The sequence below is a fragment of the Antechinus flavipes genome, chromosome 1 (assembly GCF_016432865.1).
Source record: "Antechinus flavipes isolate AdamAnt ecotype Samford, QLD, Australia chromosome 1, AdamAnt_v2, whole genome shotgun sequence".
NCBI lineage: Eukaryota > Metazoa > Chordata > Mammalia > Dasyuromorphia > Dasyuridae > Antechinus > Antechinus flavipes.
The window spans coordinates 260,969,377-260,989,952 of NC_067398.1; the positions used below are offsets into that span (position 1 = coordinate 260,969,377).

Here is a 20,576-nt window from a genome sequence, read left to right on the forward strand (position 1 = left end):
TTTTAAGCACCAGAGGAATTCAGAGAAAAGAAAGGTCATTGAGAGTTAGAAGAGTCAGGGAGATTTTTAAAACATTTTTTAGTTTTGAATTCCACATTCTACTCCTCTCTTCCTCCTTCTCTTCCTCCCTCCCTGAGATAGTAAACGACTTGATATACTTTAGACATATGCAATCATGTAAAACATTTCCATATTAGTCATTTTGCATAAGAAGACTTGAATTTAAAGAAAGAGAAGATAACCTGCTTCACTCTATATTCAGACAATATCAGTTCTTTTTCTAGAGGCAGATAGCATTCTTCATTATGAATCCTTCTTTGAAATTATCTTGGATTAGGGTATTACTGAAAATAGCTAAGTCATTCACAATTCTTAATCATACAATATTGTGTTACTGTGTATAATGATCTCCTGGTTCTGGTCATTTCATTTTGCATCATTTCGTGTAAGTCTTTCTAGGTTTTTCTGAAATCATACTGCTTGTCATTTCTTATAGTGCAATAATATTCCATCATAATCATACCACAGCTTGTTTAGCCAGTAAGTTGATGGACATCCTCTCAATTTCCATTTTTTAGTCACCACATAAAGAGCTGCTATAAATATTTTTGCACAAACAGGTCCTTTCCCCTTTCTGAGGGGTGGGGTTTGGAAGGAATGATGGGAGGAAGAAGAGAACTATGATCAAAGGTACAGAGGAGATATGAGGAAAATTTAACTATAGGATAGTGAGTATTTCATCCTGACTGGAGCAAATGAATAGAGAAAGAATACTGGCTTTGGAGTCAACTAACTTTTGGGTTCAAATCCTTCTGTCATTTACTCCCTGTGTAGTTTTAGGTAAGTAGTCTCTATGGAACTTAGTCTCTTTGTCTGTGAAATACATAGGTTAGACTTAATGGCCTCTTAGGTTCCTTCCCTTTAAAGAACGAAAATCTATGATCTTTTAAAAATAAAGCATTCCAGTGCACAAATAGCAGGGCATTGGTTTGCAAAGCTAGATTCAAGACAGCCTTAGAAACCAGGGTGAAGAGTTTGTTGTGTCTACCTCTAGGCAATAGAGATTTTCCAAAAATTTGAGGGGAATTACATGAAAATGATGTTTTTAAGGAGACTAATGTGCTAGACCATGTGAAGAATACAGATTTATTTTTGTAGGGGGGAGAAGAAGAAAATGAGAGATTGGTTTAAGCTCCAGGACTGAGCCAATAAGGACATGGAAACTAAAAGCAGGGGATGTACTGAACAGATATTTTATCAAAGGGAGAATCAATATCAATAGATAATCGGTAGAGTTCATTTGTTCATAGCAACTATGTCTTATTCAATCTGGGAACTTTAAATAAGTCACATTAATAATTTGTGTTTCCTCTAACAGGTGAAATTTACTTGTCAGAAGGGCCTAACCAGGTGAGAACCTGAGGCTGAGAATCAGAAGGGAATATTTCATGGAAAAACCTGTCTGTTGTGTTAACATTATCTTAGGCAAACAGAGGTACAGGCTAAAGCCTAATTTATTCCATTGTCTAGTATAACCAAAGATGTTTGTCTTTTGATTAAAAGGAAAAATTGAGTACATTTCCAGTCTTTAAACTTCACAGTATTTTCAAGTCTGATGGAAAGGTTTTAGGACAATGAAAATTAATTGCTTTCAGTTTATTCTGTGAGCTGAAGTCACCACCTATCTAAAACAAAAAAGACTTGGACATAATGGCCAAATTTGTTGTTGCATGGCAACAGGTTATATACCAAATTGAAGACAATCTTTGTACTTCCCCGTTGCACAGGTTGCCAGAAAAGGTTCATTTAACTTTTTCCACCTCTTCAAGTTTTAGAAGATTCTTTTGTTGCAGATTTCCTACCTGTATGGACAAAGTGTCTTTGAAGCTCACAAGGGACAAAGTCCAAGAAAGAAGACTGAAATAAAACCAATGGCCTCAAATTTGGACACATAAATCTCTAGATGATCTAATGAAAGGAGACAAGGGAAACCTCAGAGGTATTGCAGAGATTTACTAGATGGTAACCTGGGTGACTGAACTGCACTCTGGGAATTTTTTATTCAAAAGAAACAAGATTGTCAGGGGGGGTGGGATGTAGTAGTAGTATATATTAATAAATTCAAGAACCAGAGATGGGAAAGCATGGTGGAGAGTTTGGGTGAAGATCAGTGAAGGGAGAAGCAGAAGTCATTGTCATTAGAGCATACTACAAACCACCTAGTCAGAAAGAAGAAATAGATGAGACTTGTTACTTAGACATTTGTTGGGTTCTTTTTTTGTCAAAAGCAGAGTGGCTAAAAACATCTTGATTTATTTTAATTGTAACTTCATTATTCAAAAGTTAAGAGGAATCAACAAGGGAAAATATTGGACCCGATTTTCAGTAACAGGGTTGCTAGAGTGGACATAATTAGAACTTCAGGGGAAATGACTACTCTTCTTCCATCTTTTCTTTCTCTTTCCCTCCTTCTTATCTTTCCACCCTCCCTCCCTCCTTCCTTCCTTCTTCCTTCTTTCTTTTTTCTCTTTTTTTCTTTTCTTTCTTTCGCTATGTTATGGAGAATGATGATTAAGAAAAGGATAAGATTGCTGCTTGGGATATATGGCATGATGCAATACATATTTATGTGATGATCATACACACATTTATTAAGCATCTATTCTGGACTAGACTCTGCTAAATGCTGGGGGATACAAATAAGGAAAAGGTAGTCTCTATCCTCAAAAAGTTTATAATCCAATTGGGGAAAAGATAATACACAAAAGGAAAGTGAAAAGGGGAGGAGAGTACCAGAGGGTATCCTTCTGGAGAGCATGATGATGATGTTGCGATCTAAACCAAGCACAGCAAATGGTGATAAATGAAGAAATACCTAGGATTTTGAGCCCTTTATAATAAAAAGCGAGTCTTTGGCTCAATCCTTCCACTCTCCAGTCAGAGGGAAAGAAGCTTCACTAGCTTCTAGGGTATTGATGAGGTGTGAGCATCAAAGCTGAAACAAGCTCCATAATGATGAGTTTCATGGTGAAGCCTTTATCTTGGAGAAGTGGGGTAAGGAAGAATGATGATAATCAACAACCAATTTGAGAGAACGCAGAGCTGCTCATTTCTTATTTTCTTTGGACTTTTCTGCCAAGGAGAATGACTTTCACACAGGAAATGATGAAACAAAAATGTGCAACAAAAAGTTTGATACCCAAGATCATAATGTAGATAATAAGAGAGCTCTTAAATGCCCTTCATGCATTCAAGTCCCTTGGCACAGATGGACTATATGTTTGGTAGGAAAATCACTTGAGCATCTCTGTGGAGGATTGCTTGGACAGAGATGGGAGATCAATTAGGAGCATTACACTAATCCAGGGAGGGGTGATAAGGGATTGCACTGGGATAGTAACTATAAATGGAGAGAAGATGGAGGGGAAAGAGATTGTAGAAATAGAAACTATAAGGTTTGGAAATTGGGAGAGTGAGGAATCAAGGATGATGGTGTTTACAATGTTATTAGAACAGTTTGGAAGAGGATGGTTTTTTTGGGGAGGGATATGAGTTTCATTTTGGACATGTTGAGTTTGAGAAACCTATAGGATATCCAGTTTTAAATGTCCAGAAAATAGTTATGCTTCTGGGAGGCAGTTGGTTTTTGTTTTGTTGTTTGGCACACGGTAGTGGTCTAGTTGACTCTCTAATTGAGAGATTAGAACTTGATATATAGGTCTGGAAGACACCTGCATGGAAGCTAATGAGGCCATTCAATAAAAGAAAAGAGTGCAGGACAGAGCTTTGGGGTGTACCCACAATTATATGGTTGATAATCCAGGGAAAGCGAATGCGGTGATATGGTCCCTTAGATAGTAGAACCAGGAAAGAGCAGTGCCACAAAAGACTAGAGAAATGAAGGAGAAGGTTGTCAAATATCTCAAGCTGCATGGAAGTCAAGAAAGATGAGGAAAAGAAAAGGCTTCTCAGATTTGCTCACATAATGAGAAGACAGGGACTTATTGGAAAGGATGCTGATGTGGGGGAAACTGGGAACATGGAATAGCACAGGATAAGATGAATAGTGTCATGGAAATAATGAATATGAACTTGGACAGACTTTGAGAGATAGTGGAAGAAGGAAGGATCTGATGATGTATGGTCCATGGGGTCACAAAGAGTTGTATACGATGAACACCAACATGTTGTCTCCCACATTAGATTGTGAACTCCTTGAGATTGGGGATTGTCTTGTTTCTTTTTTTATCTCCTGTGCTTAGCACAGTGCCTTAGAAGTAGTAGGTGCTTAATAAGTATTGACTGATTAATTGATTGATTTGTTAGGATGGAGTATTAGAGAAGTACTGGAACACTGAGAAAAGTGCAAATGTCCTTTTTTTTTTTTTTAAAGTTAAGAGTACAGTTCAAAGTGCTTTGATCCCTGACAAAATTTTAGAACAGGTTGTTAAAGAATGGGTACGATAATAACCATCTAGAAAATGAAGTATGTATTGATTACAAAAAGCAAATATGAGTTAATCAAGAATAGCTCATAGTAGCCATCTTTTATTTTTTGGCAGAATCATCTGTTAGATCAGTAAATGGTAGAGAGAAAATTTAGATATATACAAAGCATTTGATTAAAATACCTCATACTCTTCTTGTAGAAAAGACAGAGAGATGATAATTAGATGGATTTGGAATTTGTTAAATGACTGGATTCAGGATCAATTGGAAAGGAAGTTTCTAACCTGGAAGGATCTCCTTCCTTCTCAATATTTCTATATGTAGATGACTTTTTTTTTTTTTTTTTTTAGTGAGCTATATAAATAACTCATCAAAACTGAAGATCACCCAAAGCTTTCTTGGCAGGGTAAGGATTCCAAAAGATCTAGATAATCTTGCACATAAATTTGAATATAATAAAATGGCATTGAAGAGGGATAAATGGATTCAAAAAATCAACTTCATAAATAAAAGATGGTGGTTGAAATATGGTTAGGTGGTTTGTTTTGAAAAGATCTAGAGAACTGAGCAGATTACAAGCTCGATAATATAGTAGTGTGAAACAACAGTCAAAAAAGCTAACACAGCTTTGGAATACATAGTTCCCAGGAAACAAGGGAGTCCCTCTATACTCTGCCTTGGTAAGCCTACATGGAGAAGGAATATTCTATCCTGGGAGCATAGTGTAAGTGAATATTGATAAGCCAGACATTATCTAGAAAAAGGTGTGTCATTTGTCACATGAAGGGGTATGTGTCCCAAAGCACTGGATTTGGAGAAGACTCAGCAGAACATTAACCATCCCTCAGGTATTGAAATGGCTGTAGTCTAGAGAGATTGAACTTGTTTTGTTTGGATGGCTATTGATTTAGCTCTGAAATTCTGTTTTTTTGGTGATGTCTACAGAACACAAGATATTTAACTAGCATGTATAAGGATCTCTTTAAACCACTGTTCCCGTTTTCTTTCAAGTGATGGAGAATGAAAGTTAACACAATACTGCTTTATGTGCTGGGAACAAAAGAAAATCAGTTGCAACACAAATTCATAACCAATCTCAGGAATAAGAGTAAGATTAAGAGGTTTCGGTTTCTATAAAACTCTTATGTTTTTATTTGAGTCAATGAGAAAATAGGCAATCTCTCAAAGGAGTTTGGCCAGGCCGTATGAAGAGGAGAGAAGGGGTGAAGAGAGCAAATCGCCCAATTTCAGCTTCATTTGGATGGCCAACCTATACAGTTTATCCAATAGTCTGTATATCTGGGATGGACAGCCCAGAACTAAAACTCGGGCCCAGAGCTGACCAGGAAGAGAGTGGATTGGATTGGACTGCTTTCAGGAAATTGAAATGCGCCTTTACTGACTCCCAAATTCCCATGAAAGCAAAGGCCCAATTTTCTTTACAAAAGCTTATATTTCTAAAACATATGCATAGATAATTTTCTTTTTTTTTTTTAAATTTAAATTTTATTTTATTTAATAATAACTTTGTATTGACAGAATCCATGCCAGGGTAATTTTTTACATTATCTCTTGCACTCGCTTATGTTTTGATTTTTTTCCCCTCCCTCCCTCCCTCCACACCCCCCCCCCGAAGATGGCAAGCAGTCCTATAAATGTTAAATATGTTGCAGTATATCCTAGATACAATACATATTTGCAGAACCGAACAGTTCTCCTGTTGCACAGGGAGAATTGGATTCAGAAGGATAGATAATTTTCAATATCTATATTTGGCAAAATTTTTTCTTCCTCCTTTCCTCCCACCTTCTCCTTTAGACAAAGGCTCATCTTTTCAACACTAACACTCCACTAGGATTACTCTGACAATAAGACATGGAATACTGGTTCTGAACTAAAAAGGAGTATCATGGGAGACACACACTGCAGATGAGAGCAGGCTGCAACACATCCTTAGGAAGGGATGAAGGAGGGCACAAGATACCATCAAAGAACTGAATAATGGACTAGGAGACAGGCTGGTCATGAGGCAAGAATGAGGGATGATGGATGGACGTCCCGTTTCGGGCGCTCCTCTTGTATCCTGATATCAGGAGAAGGCTTCTGGCACACTGGGTGGAACTTCTGGGGCAAACTTTTGGGGGAGACAAAGACAAGAGTTGCCCAATAGGCAGACATGAATAATCTGTGTTCTGCATTGTTGGAGGGAATTCTCAAATTGATGATAGTTTAGTATTTAACTAATGTTATACATCAACACTATACCTACTGGGTTATATATAAGTAGGGCCTAAACAAAACATGACAAAAGATAATGAAAATACCTGCCATTCTGGAAAACATTACTGTTACCCAGAGACACAGAAACTTTCAGATGAACTCCTGAAAAACAGGATAAATTCTTAATTCAAATGGGACAATTTAGATGCTATCCTAATTAAGAGGCAGGAGGGCGGACCTTTTAGGACCACTGTGAATTCTGAGAATTTACATATCCATTTTTTTCTCTTATGTTGAAGATGTAGTAAATGACTACAGAAACAGAGATTATAAATATATAACTATATTTTTATTTTGAATATTAAATAAGTTTTTAAATTACAAGCAATTTATTGAATCACACTATGCATGATCAATATACAGTAGAAATCTTACAATTTAAAAATGTACACAATTTAAAGACAATTTGACCTGAAATTTCATTAACTATGATATTGCCATAAACCTCATATACCTGTATTAAATTATGATATGAAAACCCTCTTACCTATGATTTTATTACATAATTCCTCATTTACAAACATAATTCAACATTATATATACACATCAGTACCATTATCAAGTTACACCTAGGCCTGTGCAAATCTGAACAACTTCTTAAACAAAACCAAATTATTTTAAGTTATTCAAACATATCTTTAACAGGCTGCTGGTATCACAAATACTGTCAACACATCTTTAAGGTCCTTTTTATTACCGTAATTTTGTTTTTTAAATCAAAAACTTGAACTAATACAATTAATATCTTAGAATATTGGTTTTTTGTGATTTAAAGCTGAAGTTATTTGTACACCCCATTCTTATGTTAAGGCTGTTTCTCATAAGGCTAATATATTTTGATGCTACCCATTACTATATCCAAACAATTGGATTATAACGCTTGATTCACTTCTGAAGTTTTAAATGAAGTGCTTAGGACAGTTTAAAACTAGAAGTATTTTCCCTTTAGCCAAGCCCTTCAACACACACTCAAAAATATTCATTAAATCTTACAAATTTACTATGTAAAATAGTTAAAAAAAAAAAAAAAGAGGTGGCTCAAATTTTTAGTGCAGCAGAAATATACAATAACCTTTCCTAGATAACCTCATTTCTACAAAAATGGTTACCCATCCATCTGAACATCTAAAAGCCACATTGTTTTGTTTTGTTTCAAATTAAACACATTTGTGGTTTTTTACCCTGAAGCCCTAATTATAAACATTAAATCAGGTTATCAGAGATTTTGGAAGCACTTTTTATGCATTTCTATTTTGGGCTGTAACTAATTCTCAACTGAGAAAATCAATTAACTGCTTTGGATAGACAACAAAGGCAATTTTAAAAGAGTAGATAATATGGGGTTTACTTGATAGAATCCACCTATTCAGCAATAAACCACTGAAAAACTAAGATACAACCTAAAATTGGCTATTTTTTGAACTATCAAAAGCAAGGTTAGGAATGAATATTTGTTGTGGATCAAGTATTATAAACCAATTCTATCTAATTTGAAGAATCCCAATGAATTGCTTTCAATTGCATAATCTGTTTTAGAACAAATTAAAAAAAAATCCTATTGCTTGTAATAAAAAAAAAATATCTAATTTGAACAAGGAACTACATGCTGATATTTCCAAACACAGAATTGACTACTATAATCTATTTTATTGAACCATCTAGTGTGTATTGCTTGAAATTTCAAAATAGTATGATAACACACATTTGTAAATAAATTTTATCTTCCATATCCTAATAAGATTTTTCCATAAATTCCAAACTAAATTGATCTAAAGATGCATGTTTGGCAACTAGTTATATGTCATTTAGACTCAAAGAAGTAACTTTTTATTGAGGCTCAGGGTAATATTAATTTTTAAAAAATCTATTAAATTATAGATAAGTAGCTAATTTCTTCATACATGATAAAAAAGAAATTGCCTAAAAGTTTGAAGCAATCCTTGCTGGGCTGACAAATATGGGTTTGGGGGAAGGGGGGAAGGAAGGGCAATTTTCTTGTCTGATCTTTGAACCCTTAGTACCTAGCACAAATTATTAATAGGTGCTTAATTAATTAATATCTGATGCCAGCAGTTCAAAATGAATTCCCAGTTATAATTTTGTAAAAGAGCAGCCTCTCATTTTTTTTTTTTTTTTTGCTCAATTTAAGTCAGAAATTAGCTATAAAACCTATCATTCACTACTAATACTTAAGGAGTCTCTGTAGCAAGAAATTCAGAGTTGAGGTTCAATTTTGGCACAATCATACTCTAATGCCCTGTAATTTAAAAAAAAATAAACATACACACGAATATGGTTTTTGAAATAGGATTTCATGCTCTTTGGGGACTCCTGCAAGTGCTTAGAGTACACAACAAATAGTGGTTTTAAAAGGGTCACAGTCTCTCCTTTGTAGTTTTCCCCTCTGTGGAAATTTAATGCTAATATAGTCAATGTGTATAAGTAGTAAGTAGGTCATGATTTTACTACAATAAAAATTTGCAAGACTGAACTGAGATCATGAGTTATGTGACGTGGCCTACTGGTCTTAACTATTTTTTAACATTTAATCACAGATTGTGCCCTATATTTTCAAAGCTATTACAGTAGTGGAGACTGTAAAATATACTTACTAAAGGCAGTAAGGCTTTTTACACTTGGGTCTGAAGAGTACTTGTTGACATAAAGAACAATGTTCTATGGCATCAACTAACAGACCGATTGGCAAACTTTCCCTTATGATAAATGGCTTCATCATGCATCTGATTTTTCACTCAGCACAGTACCACAGAATCTTTTTGGCAATTGTAAACACTGTATTTGGGGAAGTTGACACTACACTTACCTGTGGCCACTATCAATTTTCAAAAATAAACAGTCTCTTTTAGAGTAAGTTCCTTTCCCCTCTTTTCTCTGCACAGTCACAAAGTTGTTTCTCAAGCATTCCAGTCTCTTAAAACTCAAGTGCTTTTAAACAATAAAAAAGCAGCATAGTGACTTAATTCAGGAGGAAATATATCCAGTCTCATGAGCACTGTGGCTACTTTATGATCATGCCCATCTAGTGGCAAATTTCCCCAAAACCCTGCTTTAAAAATAAAAGAAATGAGTTCTGTGTGCTCAGGCCAATAACAGGAACGTCTGAAGGGTCGGTTAGATCTAGCTTAACACAATTTTAAAGCAAGTCACAACCCGAAACTACACCATGTTACTCATTTCATGGGCTGCCATATTATCCAGAACTCTTTGGAGTTGACCAGGTTCATCTTGGGAAGCTGCTGATTTTTTCAAATGCTCACATCAACCAGCAATAGAATCTAGGTAAAGCAGCAGTAAACTTTTACTTTTAAAAGTAAGACAGAGTGACTTTAGGAGGAGCATTTCCCATTTTCACTTTTGGTATCACTGCTTTTTTGAAGCAAAGATGAAGGAAACTGTCAATATATTAGCTTGATTTTTTTTTTTTTTGGTTGTTGGGGTAATTGGGATTAAATGACTTGCCCAGGTTCACACATCTAAGCAAGGGTTGTGTTTAAGGCCGAATTTGAACTCAGGGACTCCTGACTCTAGGTTGGTGCTCTATCTACTGTACCATGTAGCTGCCCCATAGATCAAGTCTGATCTTTTAAATTAATTTCTGGGAAAACTTCATGATATCACTATGAAATGTCTGACTTAATAATCTCATATTTGGTTAATACAAGCTAAGAAATTTGTTCCAACCTTTACAGTTGCTTTACTTTTTAATCTAGGGAGTTTAGGAGCTAAATCATTTCTGCTTCCCTTCAAAAAACAAAAAAGTTAAGAATCATTGATTAAAAGACCCTCCAACTATCTGGAAAGAAGCCTCATATTTTCAAGTCACTCTAAGAGAAGAAATGAAAATGCATCTGATTCAGTTGAGCAACCCAGATCAGTGTTTTCAGACTCCTCAAATATATTTCCTATAAAAACATGAACACTGTAACATTCAGAATCAATTATCATTTTGAAAAATGGTACTGGTTTAAGATTCCAGTAAACTCTACAACAGCATAACACTCACTTAAATTTTACAAGTACCATGCATAGCAAACAAAATATAAAAAACAGGAGAAATCAAACTAGTCAACAGCTCTAGCTTGACCTGCTTTATTTTTCTTGAATAATTTACGATTCTGATTCTGTACATTGTTGGGGAATCTGGGAACATATATCCATAGTGCAATTACAGAAATCAAGGTAATATGTATTTAGTGATCTTCTCCCCCCCACCCTCCCCAAGAATAAATATGGCTCACTACTGACCAACTATCATTCATACGGTTTCAGTGACACAGCCACCTGTTGTACAGACACAATTATATATAATTCTATGACAGGTGTAGGTTCAAATAGAATAAACTACATGGAAAAATATAAAAAGAATATGATACAATCCCATACATAACCAGAAGGTTGTGTAATTGCTTTACAAGTTTATTACAAATAACAATTGCCTGAAGAATTAATACTTCAAGTTTTTTTTTAAAACAGCTGTAGATTCATCTCTTCCAAATGAAAAGCAAATTGCACTGATTAAAAACACACATTACAAATACACATCAAAAGTTCTGATTTAACATTTCTTTTCTGTGTTTCTTGATTCTCCTCTTCTTACTCCAGCAGAAGCCTACAGTGGCTCTCTGAACACAATTGTGTTTATCAGTATTTACACTGTGCAGGCCATCAGTGTGGGCATGCTGTCTTGTATGAGCAGTTTTGATAAAAAAAAGTATTTTACCCACTTAATCTTTTTCTCCATCTTCACTGCTTCCTATTTGATAAAAAGAGAATAAGATGGCATGAAGAGAAACAATTTTTGTAGGTTAAAAATTTTCTAGTTCAAATTCAACACAAATGTATTATGTAGAAAATGGAGTAGTTGAAGACTTAACACCTGACTGATTTTTTTGCCTTTAAAGCAAGCAACACCTGCCATACTCTCATACAGACAAAACACATCTGTTTAACTCACACATTTAAGTTCAATGTCACAAGTTGAAGCATGCAAAAAATTGAGTGGTTCTCTAAACATCTGCCTATTTGAAGGACTACTGGGTAATTGGTATTATCTAATCAGTATAAGTAAAATGTAATGCAAGTACAAATAAAAGCTCTTTATATTACTTTTAAATTATTTGATTTGCAAACTTCAATTGCCAGAGCACCTATTAACATTTATCTTTAAATCTAGCAATGAAAGAAGGTGGTATTTATTCCAAGATACTACTTAACATGTATGTACCCCTGTCCCTTCATTTCGATTCCTACCTACCATGCACTGATATTGTTTAAAAAAAAAAACTCAAAAATCACTACCCCCCCCAAAAAAAGATACTTTCAAATTAACCTGTGTCCTATGATAACTTCTACATATTAATGGGCTTGCCTTATTTAGAAGAGTTGAAGATCTCCTTAAATCTCCCACACCCAAGTACCCAAGTGTTTGCACATGCACCTACTGTCACATAGGCACTACTCACCTCCTTGTTCAATATCTGAATCTGTAAGATGTGTAAGAGAAAAACTTGCAATGTTGGCAGGAGAGATAGAAAACCTGGAATAAGGCGATGCATGTGACCAACTTTGCTCAATACTTCTAGATGGTGGTGGAGGAGAAAAGTACTTTGATGTTTGAAGAGAAGGCTTAGAACCAAGGTTATCCGCTGTTTTTGACATAAAAGACTCTTGAGAGAAGTCATCATCCCATTCAAAACCTCCACCTATAAGAAAAAAAATTTTGGTTTTGGAATTGTTTTTATTATTCATAAGAATCTAAATATGTAGTATATAATTTATACATGATAAAATTTGCTAACAATGACAAAAAACTTGTACTGAAATGAAAATTCTCTGTAGCAGAGGGAAATTGTTAGGCAGCATCTAAGTATTTGAAAGAATACAAATGAGCTGATAAATATTATATTTAAAGCTTGTGTAAGATTTTCAAAATACCTTCTTCATCAGTTGAACTTTCTGAGTTTGTAAACCTGTTCAAGTAATTAGGACCTAATGATGGCGTTGCACTATTAGACTCCTGATTATTAGCTTCAGCTCCTCGGTGTCCCAGTTCTTTGGTTGGTGTTTCCTAAAGAAAAAAAAAACTCCAATTATGTACTATATGGGAAAAAAGGAGAGGGTAGGAGGGAGAGGATCATATTAGTCATCAGTTTTAGCCAAGAATTTGGTCTACAGCATTTATGTTTCTCTTCTCTGTCTTGTCTTCTACTGTTTCATTCCTAAATAAATCTTTTCTTCTCTTTTGCCTCCCCACATCTATGTGGAATGTGTGTGTTCTCTCTCCACCTTAATTGAAAGGTTCTTGAGGTCAAGAATTGTATTTTACTTTGTTTTGAATCCTCACATCTAACAGAATGCCTAGGATGTGCAGGTGCTTAACAAAGATTTTTTGGTTAAATAATTATATTATTTACTTATCAGAATTTTATTTAAGGCCCCTCTGAAGAAATAGTTGCAATAATTCTGCAATTTACACATAAAGTATAAGGGAGAAAATTTTAAAATAATTATTCTTTTAAATTAACTAATTTAATAGTTTTATTTTTTCACAGTTACATTTAAAACATTTTTACATTTATTTTTAAAACTTAAGTTCTCTCCCTTTTCTCCATCCCCAGCCCCATTAAGAAAAGCACATGTGAAGTTATGCAAAATATTTCCATAAACCATGTCGTGAAAGGAAATGTATAGATCTCCATCCCTTAAAAAAAAAGGGGGGGGGGGAGGGGAGACAAATTTTATTTTTGTTGAAAAGCTAGTGAAATGGGTCCTTTAGATCAGTGATCTAAAGTTTTCTTTCTACTCTTTAATGGAAAAAAGAATTTTATTTTCCCAGGTTTCTTTGGTTAACTAAAAACAAAAGGGAAGGAAAAACTGGATAACAGAAGGTCAAATAAACTAATTGGGTAAAGAAAATGCAACTCTTGGCCAGATTAACTAGGAAAAAAAATAGAATAGAATCAAAAGAGCTAAAAAATATTTCATTTGTAGCTTGATTTTTAAACTCTCTAGTTAATTTCCTATCACAGCACTTTTTTTATGTATGACATCTGATTTTTTTGTATTTTTAAAATCCATTAATATCACTTCCCAGGCTCAAGTGATTGCTTTGTAGTCCTCAATTTACTGTGACCTTTGTTGTTATTTTTTAACATTTGAAAAATTACACCTAGTTTTCCAAGCTTAAAACTGCTTTAAAAAAGCTTAAAATATCCAATCTGAATCACAGTAACAGAATTTCAAAACTGGAAGAGACCAAGTTATACTGAAAAAGAATTCTGAATATACCATAACAGGTAAGTCATTGCGTAGCCTCTGACTAAAGACCTTTGGGGAAGGAAAATTTTACTTCTCAAGGCAACCACAAGCACTTTGGGACTTTTTTTAATAGCTAGGGAAGTTTTTTCTGATATCAAGCCTAAATTTGCTTCTCTTCAGTATCCACCCTTTCCCTGGTTCTGTTTTCTACATTATCATTTTGGTATTTCTCCTCCTCTCCCCTACCCTGCCCCCACCCTACGACTCCTCAAATGACGTGAACTCAGGGCCCTTTGCACTGTCCTTATGTTGTGTTTTATCATGCATTCACACTCAAAGTAGATAAACATCAGATAATTAAAAATACAACCATATTTTTAAAACAGGTACGGTGTGAAAAGAACGTTATGAGGGATTTGAATTCAGGGGCCAGCGTTTGCTAGTTGTACTATGCTAAACAGATTAGACTCTTAGAGCTTGTTTCTTTCTTTCTTTTTCAAATGATAATTTTTTTTTAATTTTGCAAAATACATGCAAAGATAGTTTTGAAAATTTACCCTTGCAAAATCTTGTGTTCCAAAGTATTCTCCCTCTGCCATTTCCCCCCAGACAACAAGTAATCCAAAATAGGTTTCATCATTTGTAAAATAGGAACAGTTCTAGGAATGCCTATACCTCAAGGGATTGTTGTGGAGAAAGTAGTTTATAAACCTTCATAAATGTGAGTTGCTTTGGTTTTAAACTATATGCAACAATACATGAGAAAGAGAACTGTTAAGATTAAAAGGAAACGCAGGTTGAGAGAAAATGAATCCTAATGAAAAAGTTGAAGGAAACTTTAGAAAATAGGCTTCTGTACAGCAAAGGTGGGATAGGCAAAGCAAAGTAGAAAGAGCAAAGAGTCTCTTTGTTACACTAGCACAAGGAGTCTTGATCCCTGTGGGCCCCATACTGATTTAGAAAACCATATATTAACATTATCTATGTTTTACTGCATTTTTATTTTGTTACACATTGCCAGTTACATTTTAAACTGATTCAGTTTAAATATGATTCCTTTATCAATAGTCAAAAGAAGCCAAATAATTTTACACAGACTGATTTTCAAGGAGGATGACACCTCAGCATATTCTGTACATGTGGTTCTATTTCATACTGGAAAGTCTTTTAGAGTTAAATCAAAATTCACAGAGATGACTTCAAATGAAGACTATGTAGAAATAGGAGCACTGTATCTAAATGTCAAGTTATTTGTCAAATTAAATACAATAGTTAAAATTACCTTCCAAAAGCTGCAATTTTCCTTGCTCAGGACCCTTCAGAGACTTCTAATTCAGATTCAACATAAACTCTTCACCTTGGTATGTAAAGCCCTATACAATTTGGCTCCAACCTACATTTCTAGGCTTACTGATTGTATCTTACTACCCCCACCCTTCACCCATTATATTGTTGCTGTTAGTCACGGCCAACTTTTTGTGATACCATTTGGGGTTATCTTGGCAAAAATATTAATGTGCTTTGCCATTTCCTTCTCCAGCTGATTTCACAGATGAAGAAACTGAGGCAATTGTGTTACATGACTTACTCAAAGTCATGCACACAGCTATTAAGTGTCTTAAGACCAGATATGAACTTGGGGAATATAAGTTTTCCTGACTCCAGTCTATCTACTGTGGCCCCTAGCTGTCTATTATACATTCTGGGTAACCCAAGCTACTTGCTGTTCCCCAAATTGGCATCCTACCTCCAGTCTGTGTGCCTATCCTGCCCTTCCTGCTTGAAATGTATTTCCGCCTCACCTCAACTTCCTAGCATCATTGTCTTCCTTCAAAGCTCAATTAATGGGAATTATTTTCTGATTCTCCTGAGTCTTTATATTGTACCGATTCATGCTGCTAGCCTACTTCACCTCTGAGCCAACAGCTGGTAATACCTTTATACCTAATGGTTTTTTTCTCCAATTAGAAAGCTCTTGCCCTGAAATCTCCATTTGAGGAATACCCATTACATCCATACTGACTTCAAATTTGGCTCATCAACACCACTCTCTGGATTGCTGCTTTGTCTCTCCTTTTTGTGTTGCCTTCGTCAGTTAGGATGTCTTTCTTTTTACTCATTTGTATTTCTAGGTATAGAATAGTACCTGGCACATGGTAAGCTATTAATAAATCCTTTATGCTCTCTCCCTTCTCAAAATGAATATACATGCTTTTCATTCTACGTGTTATAGCCACCTAGTAGAAGATAAATTAATGTTTAAGCCAGGAACTGGTTCCGTTTTATTTTGTCTTTGTGTTTCCAGGATGTAACACGTTTTTGCACATAGGAAGAGCTTAATTAATGATTTTAGGATTGTACTGAATCCCTTAATCAGGACATAACTGTGAAATATTGTTTACAAGGGACAGAAATAATCACAAAACTAGACTGATAGTGGTTGGTGGAAAGAAGGCTGGATTTGAAGTTAGCCTTACCTAAGTCCAGATCCTGATTCTGTCATTTGGTATTTGTGTGGTTTTCATAAGCCACAATGTCCCAGAATCTCAAATTTTTCATTTACAAAATGAGAGAGTGAGATGACAACTTTTCTGGTCTCTTCCATTTAAATCTATGATCAACATACTCTTTTTTGTTTTTGGAGTCACTCTCATTGCAGGTATCGTAATAGTTACTAGTGCCCTTTATCCAATAATGAGGCCTAAATTCCTGCTCTTCCTTTACTTTTTTTTCCCTAAAGAGCATGTATTAGGAATAAAAATTAGTTGCTGACACCTTATTAGTTTTGGAGGTTGTCTGGGTTTCATTTACATATTCTTTTAATGTTCTCCTAATAGAAATCACCTAACCATAACTAGAATGGAACCATCTTTGCTAATGTACCTCAGCTGATTCAGAAGGCAGAGATTCAGAGAGCATTATCCAGAGAGATTATTTTACATTGTATGCTAATAAAACCTTAATTTGTACTTAGCTATTATCTATGCCATTAATATCTGAGAGTCACAAAAAAGTAAAAGTTTAAATTATTTGTGCAACAGTTCTGCTAAGTAAGGATTAAATATTATTTGCAATTTTTAACATATGAAACTGAAACACTTTGGTATTAAGCCCATTTGGTGAAAATGAGAAAAAGAACCTGGATTTCGGTCCTTCGATTTAAGTTGATTTCACGTCTAAATTGTGATGCTATAAAATGATGTGTGATTGCCCAACGGTAAATGATGAAGCTAAAGTGAGAAGTTTTCAAAATGGCAAGAACTACCTAAGTAGATTCATTTTTGTATTCTGAACCCTTGGCTTATTTTTAAATATTAAATTATGGGTACCTGATCAAATAGATAGACTGTGACATCATCAAAGAATGTTACTGCTTTCTTATCCTTTCTCCAATTATCAGGTAGTTTGTCACTTCCGACAGACATAGATGGTTTTAGTAAACTCCGTAAATTCTTTCCATCATCATTATCACTCAGTATCACTGGCACTGGATGTACTGTTTCATCTTCTGATTCAGAACTGAGACTATGAAGATGAAAAGCTCTCAGGTCATCATCAGAATCATCACTATTTTCATCTTCTTCATCTGCATCTATTCCATCCTCTGACATGTCAATCATTCCTGAAACACCACGTTTTCCCAGATATTTTCCTTCAATATCTGGCTCCTTCAATTTAGGCCCCTCAGAATAGCAGGATAAGGCCTTATCTCCCATCAAGTCTGTTGAAAAAGAGGCTGCTGCCATTGCTGAAGGGCTCCCAGAACAAAAAGTAGAGTTTGTATAAGCGAGTAATTCATCAGTATTGGTGCCAGTAGAAGTGCGGTTGCAGCAGTGATCATCTATGTCAAATTCTTCGCTATAACTACACTCTGAATTTGTGATAAAAGTCAAAGGATTTTCAGCCTCCAATTCAGCCAAATCAACCTGTTTGGAAATGTCAGTCTGTTCTGGCTCCAATACATCTTGCAACTCTGGTTCATCAGTGCTTTGCAAACCCGATAGAGGGCTTTGGTTAACTCTCTCTTCACAACGATTATGCTTGGCATTACAACTCTGCTCAGTGCTGGATAAACCCTTATGGGGTTGATCTTTTGTAAACAAGGCCAATGCTGCTGTAACATCCTCGCTTTTCTTATCAGTCTCAGAATCGTTATCAGAAAAATAGGCAGAGTCTCGATAAGAGTTTTGAGTACTGCACACTAATGTCTTTGAGGCTAAGTCAAAATCTTTGTTGACATCTGCTTCATCTGAAATTATGATAACTGGATTGGGAGGCAGAGCAGTAAGAGTACCATCATCAATTAATGTGGTACCTGTATTTGAAGCATCATCACTGGCAGGATGGGAAGTCCATTCTGGAGATTCCAGATTCTCTGTTTCATAGCCACTATCAGCAGGTTTATCAGGTGGCACAAGTTTCTGCGGACTTTGAGTACCTAATGCATCTAAAACTCCATGGACGTCTAATGAATCCAAAGAGTCTGGTGTTTCTACAGATTGCTCAGATGTCTGTATGGGTGTTGAAAGGCTGTCTTCTAAAAGACTATCTTGGCTTGTGGAATCAGAAGAAAGGGTAGATATTAAGCCTACTTCTTTTGGTGCTTCTTTATAAATAAGCCGATTTGAAATCCCTAGAGTTTTATTTTCTTTCTTTAGCAAACTTCTAGCATTATGGTCTCCTAAAGGGGACTTGTTTTCCAAGTCCTGATTCATTTCTTCTGGAAGACATATCTTCATCCTCATACTACAATCAGTTTCTTCATCAAAATGAAGTGGTTCACTTTTGATGATATTTGTGGACTTTTCGCTTTTGGGGGAAATGTCACATGATCCACTTTCAATGTTTTCTGTTATGGCATCACTAGACAGCACTTCAACTAATGCAGTCTTAGTGCTTGGATTTATCTCTTGCTTGGAGGTATCACCACACCTGACAACATTTAAAAAGGTGAGTTTGGTTTCTTCTTGAAACAGAATAGAATCTGGGTGTATATCACAAGACATTTCTTCAGTTTTGGGCAAGTTAGAAATTATTTGCAATTCTGGAGAAGACTGCAAAGATACATTCAAATTTTCCGCTAATGGCATTATACACTCTTCTTTACTTTCAGTTTTTGCATTATTCTGTAACAAAGACAAGGCCGATTTATTTTCAATGAAGTTAAGCTCAATGTCTAAAGAATTTCTATGTGAAGATCCTAACACATTCCCAGTAAAACCTGCTTTTTCTAATTCTGTCTGGAGATCAGTGGCATGTTCTTTCCTAGACAATGTATCTTTTATTAAATTTTTCTCTCGAAGAAACAAGAAGTTTTCTGACAGTTCTTGAACATTCAGTGGGTCAAAATCATTCTGATGGACAAGATTTTCAGATAAACAAACAGCATCATGATCAAAAATATTATGGCCATTCTTTTTTTCAAGATGGCTAGTTATTAGTGTCTCTTTAGGCACATCCAAACCTGGGCTCAGAGTAGCTGGTTTAAATTCAGCATGAATGCCATTTAGTTCTGTTAAGTCAAATATTTTTTGATGACTATGCAAATCCTCTGATTTGTCAAAATCATTAAATATATTACTGAAAGGGCTTTCAGGGACACTGGCAACACGTGAATCTTCAGGTATACCAATATCTTTAGAGTCTCCAGTGTAGTGGAAAAATTCTCCACCTGTATTTGATTCCCTATCATCAAGATCCTTGAGTGCCATGAATTGGGAACTTTGATCAGTTAGTGTGTCAGGATTATCCACTTCTGTAGTGAGAATTGCTGATTGATTATCAAGATCCAAGCTGCCACCACTTTTTTCTTCTAATTGGATGTAATAATCGCTCCCAACAGAAAGGTTGTGGGCATCAAAAACAGGGACTACCCCTGGTGCCCTGAGTGACACATCTTGGCCACTTTCATCTTGTTTTCCAGGTCCAGGATCTGAGAGTGAACTCTCAAAAACATCAACTGGAAAAAAGATGCTTGTATATGACATGGCCTCATCAGGATTGACCTGACTGCGCTCATCAAAATGATCATGTTTAGCTGCCTCCCAGACATACTCAAAACTAAGCCCCTGACTTGTTTCAGTTACTGTGAGGACTTCTTCCATTTCACGACCAAGTCTATCCCTTGTAAAATGGTCAAGTATTGGGAATGCAGCATTATTTGAAGTCTCTCTGTTATTGGTATTTGGTTTAAGAGCATTCCATTGCTGCTCAAAGTCAATTTCAGAGTCCCTTTGGCTTTGCATACGAAGATAAGTTAGTAGTCTATGTACTTCTTCTGCTGTTGGTCTCTTGTCTGGTGGTAGCCAGCAGAACTGCAAAACTTCATACCTGAAAGAGCCAATTATTGAATTTATAGATAAAATAATAAAATAACAAACCACATCTTTGCAAATTTCCAACTCAATCCAAGATCTCCATACCCCCCTGGACAATTTTTAGTCTTTAATTCTTGAGATCCAATTCAATCAAGATATCGAGGTGAAAGAACAGAAGTAAAAATCTAGCCTGAGTTTTTGGCAGAATGACATTTATTTAAATCTGTTTTCACTGTTTTTTTTGGCCTGATC

At 35.4% G+C, this 20,576-nt stretch overlaps 1 protein-coding gene across 1 annotated transcript in view; it reads right to left on the minus strand.

Annotated features, from left to right (window-relative positions):
* Positions 1 to 6,996: 6,996 nt before the first annotated feature.
* Positions 6,997 to 20,576, minus strand: part of LMTK2 (lemur tyrosine kinase 2) — a 104,540-nt gene continuing 90,960 nt past the window's right edge. The window contains exons 11-14 of the mRNA XM_052000719.1: positions 17,337 to 20,337; positions 12,685 to 12,817; positions 12,213 to 12,452; positions 6,997 to 11,503 (exon numbers count right to left, since the gene is read on the minus strand). Coding sequence (XP_051856679.1) covers positions 11,475 to 11,503; positions 12,213 to 12,452; positions 12,685 to 12,817; positions 17,337 to 20,337 — 3,403 coding nt within the window. The 3' untranslated portion in view covers positions 6,997 to 11,474. The remainder of the gene's footprint in view (positions 11,504 to 12,212; positions 12,453 to 12,684; positions 12,818 to 17,336; positions 20,338 to 20,576) is intronic.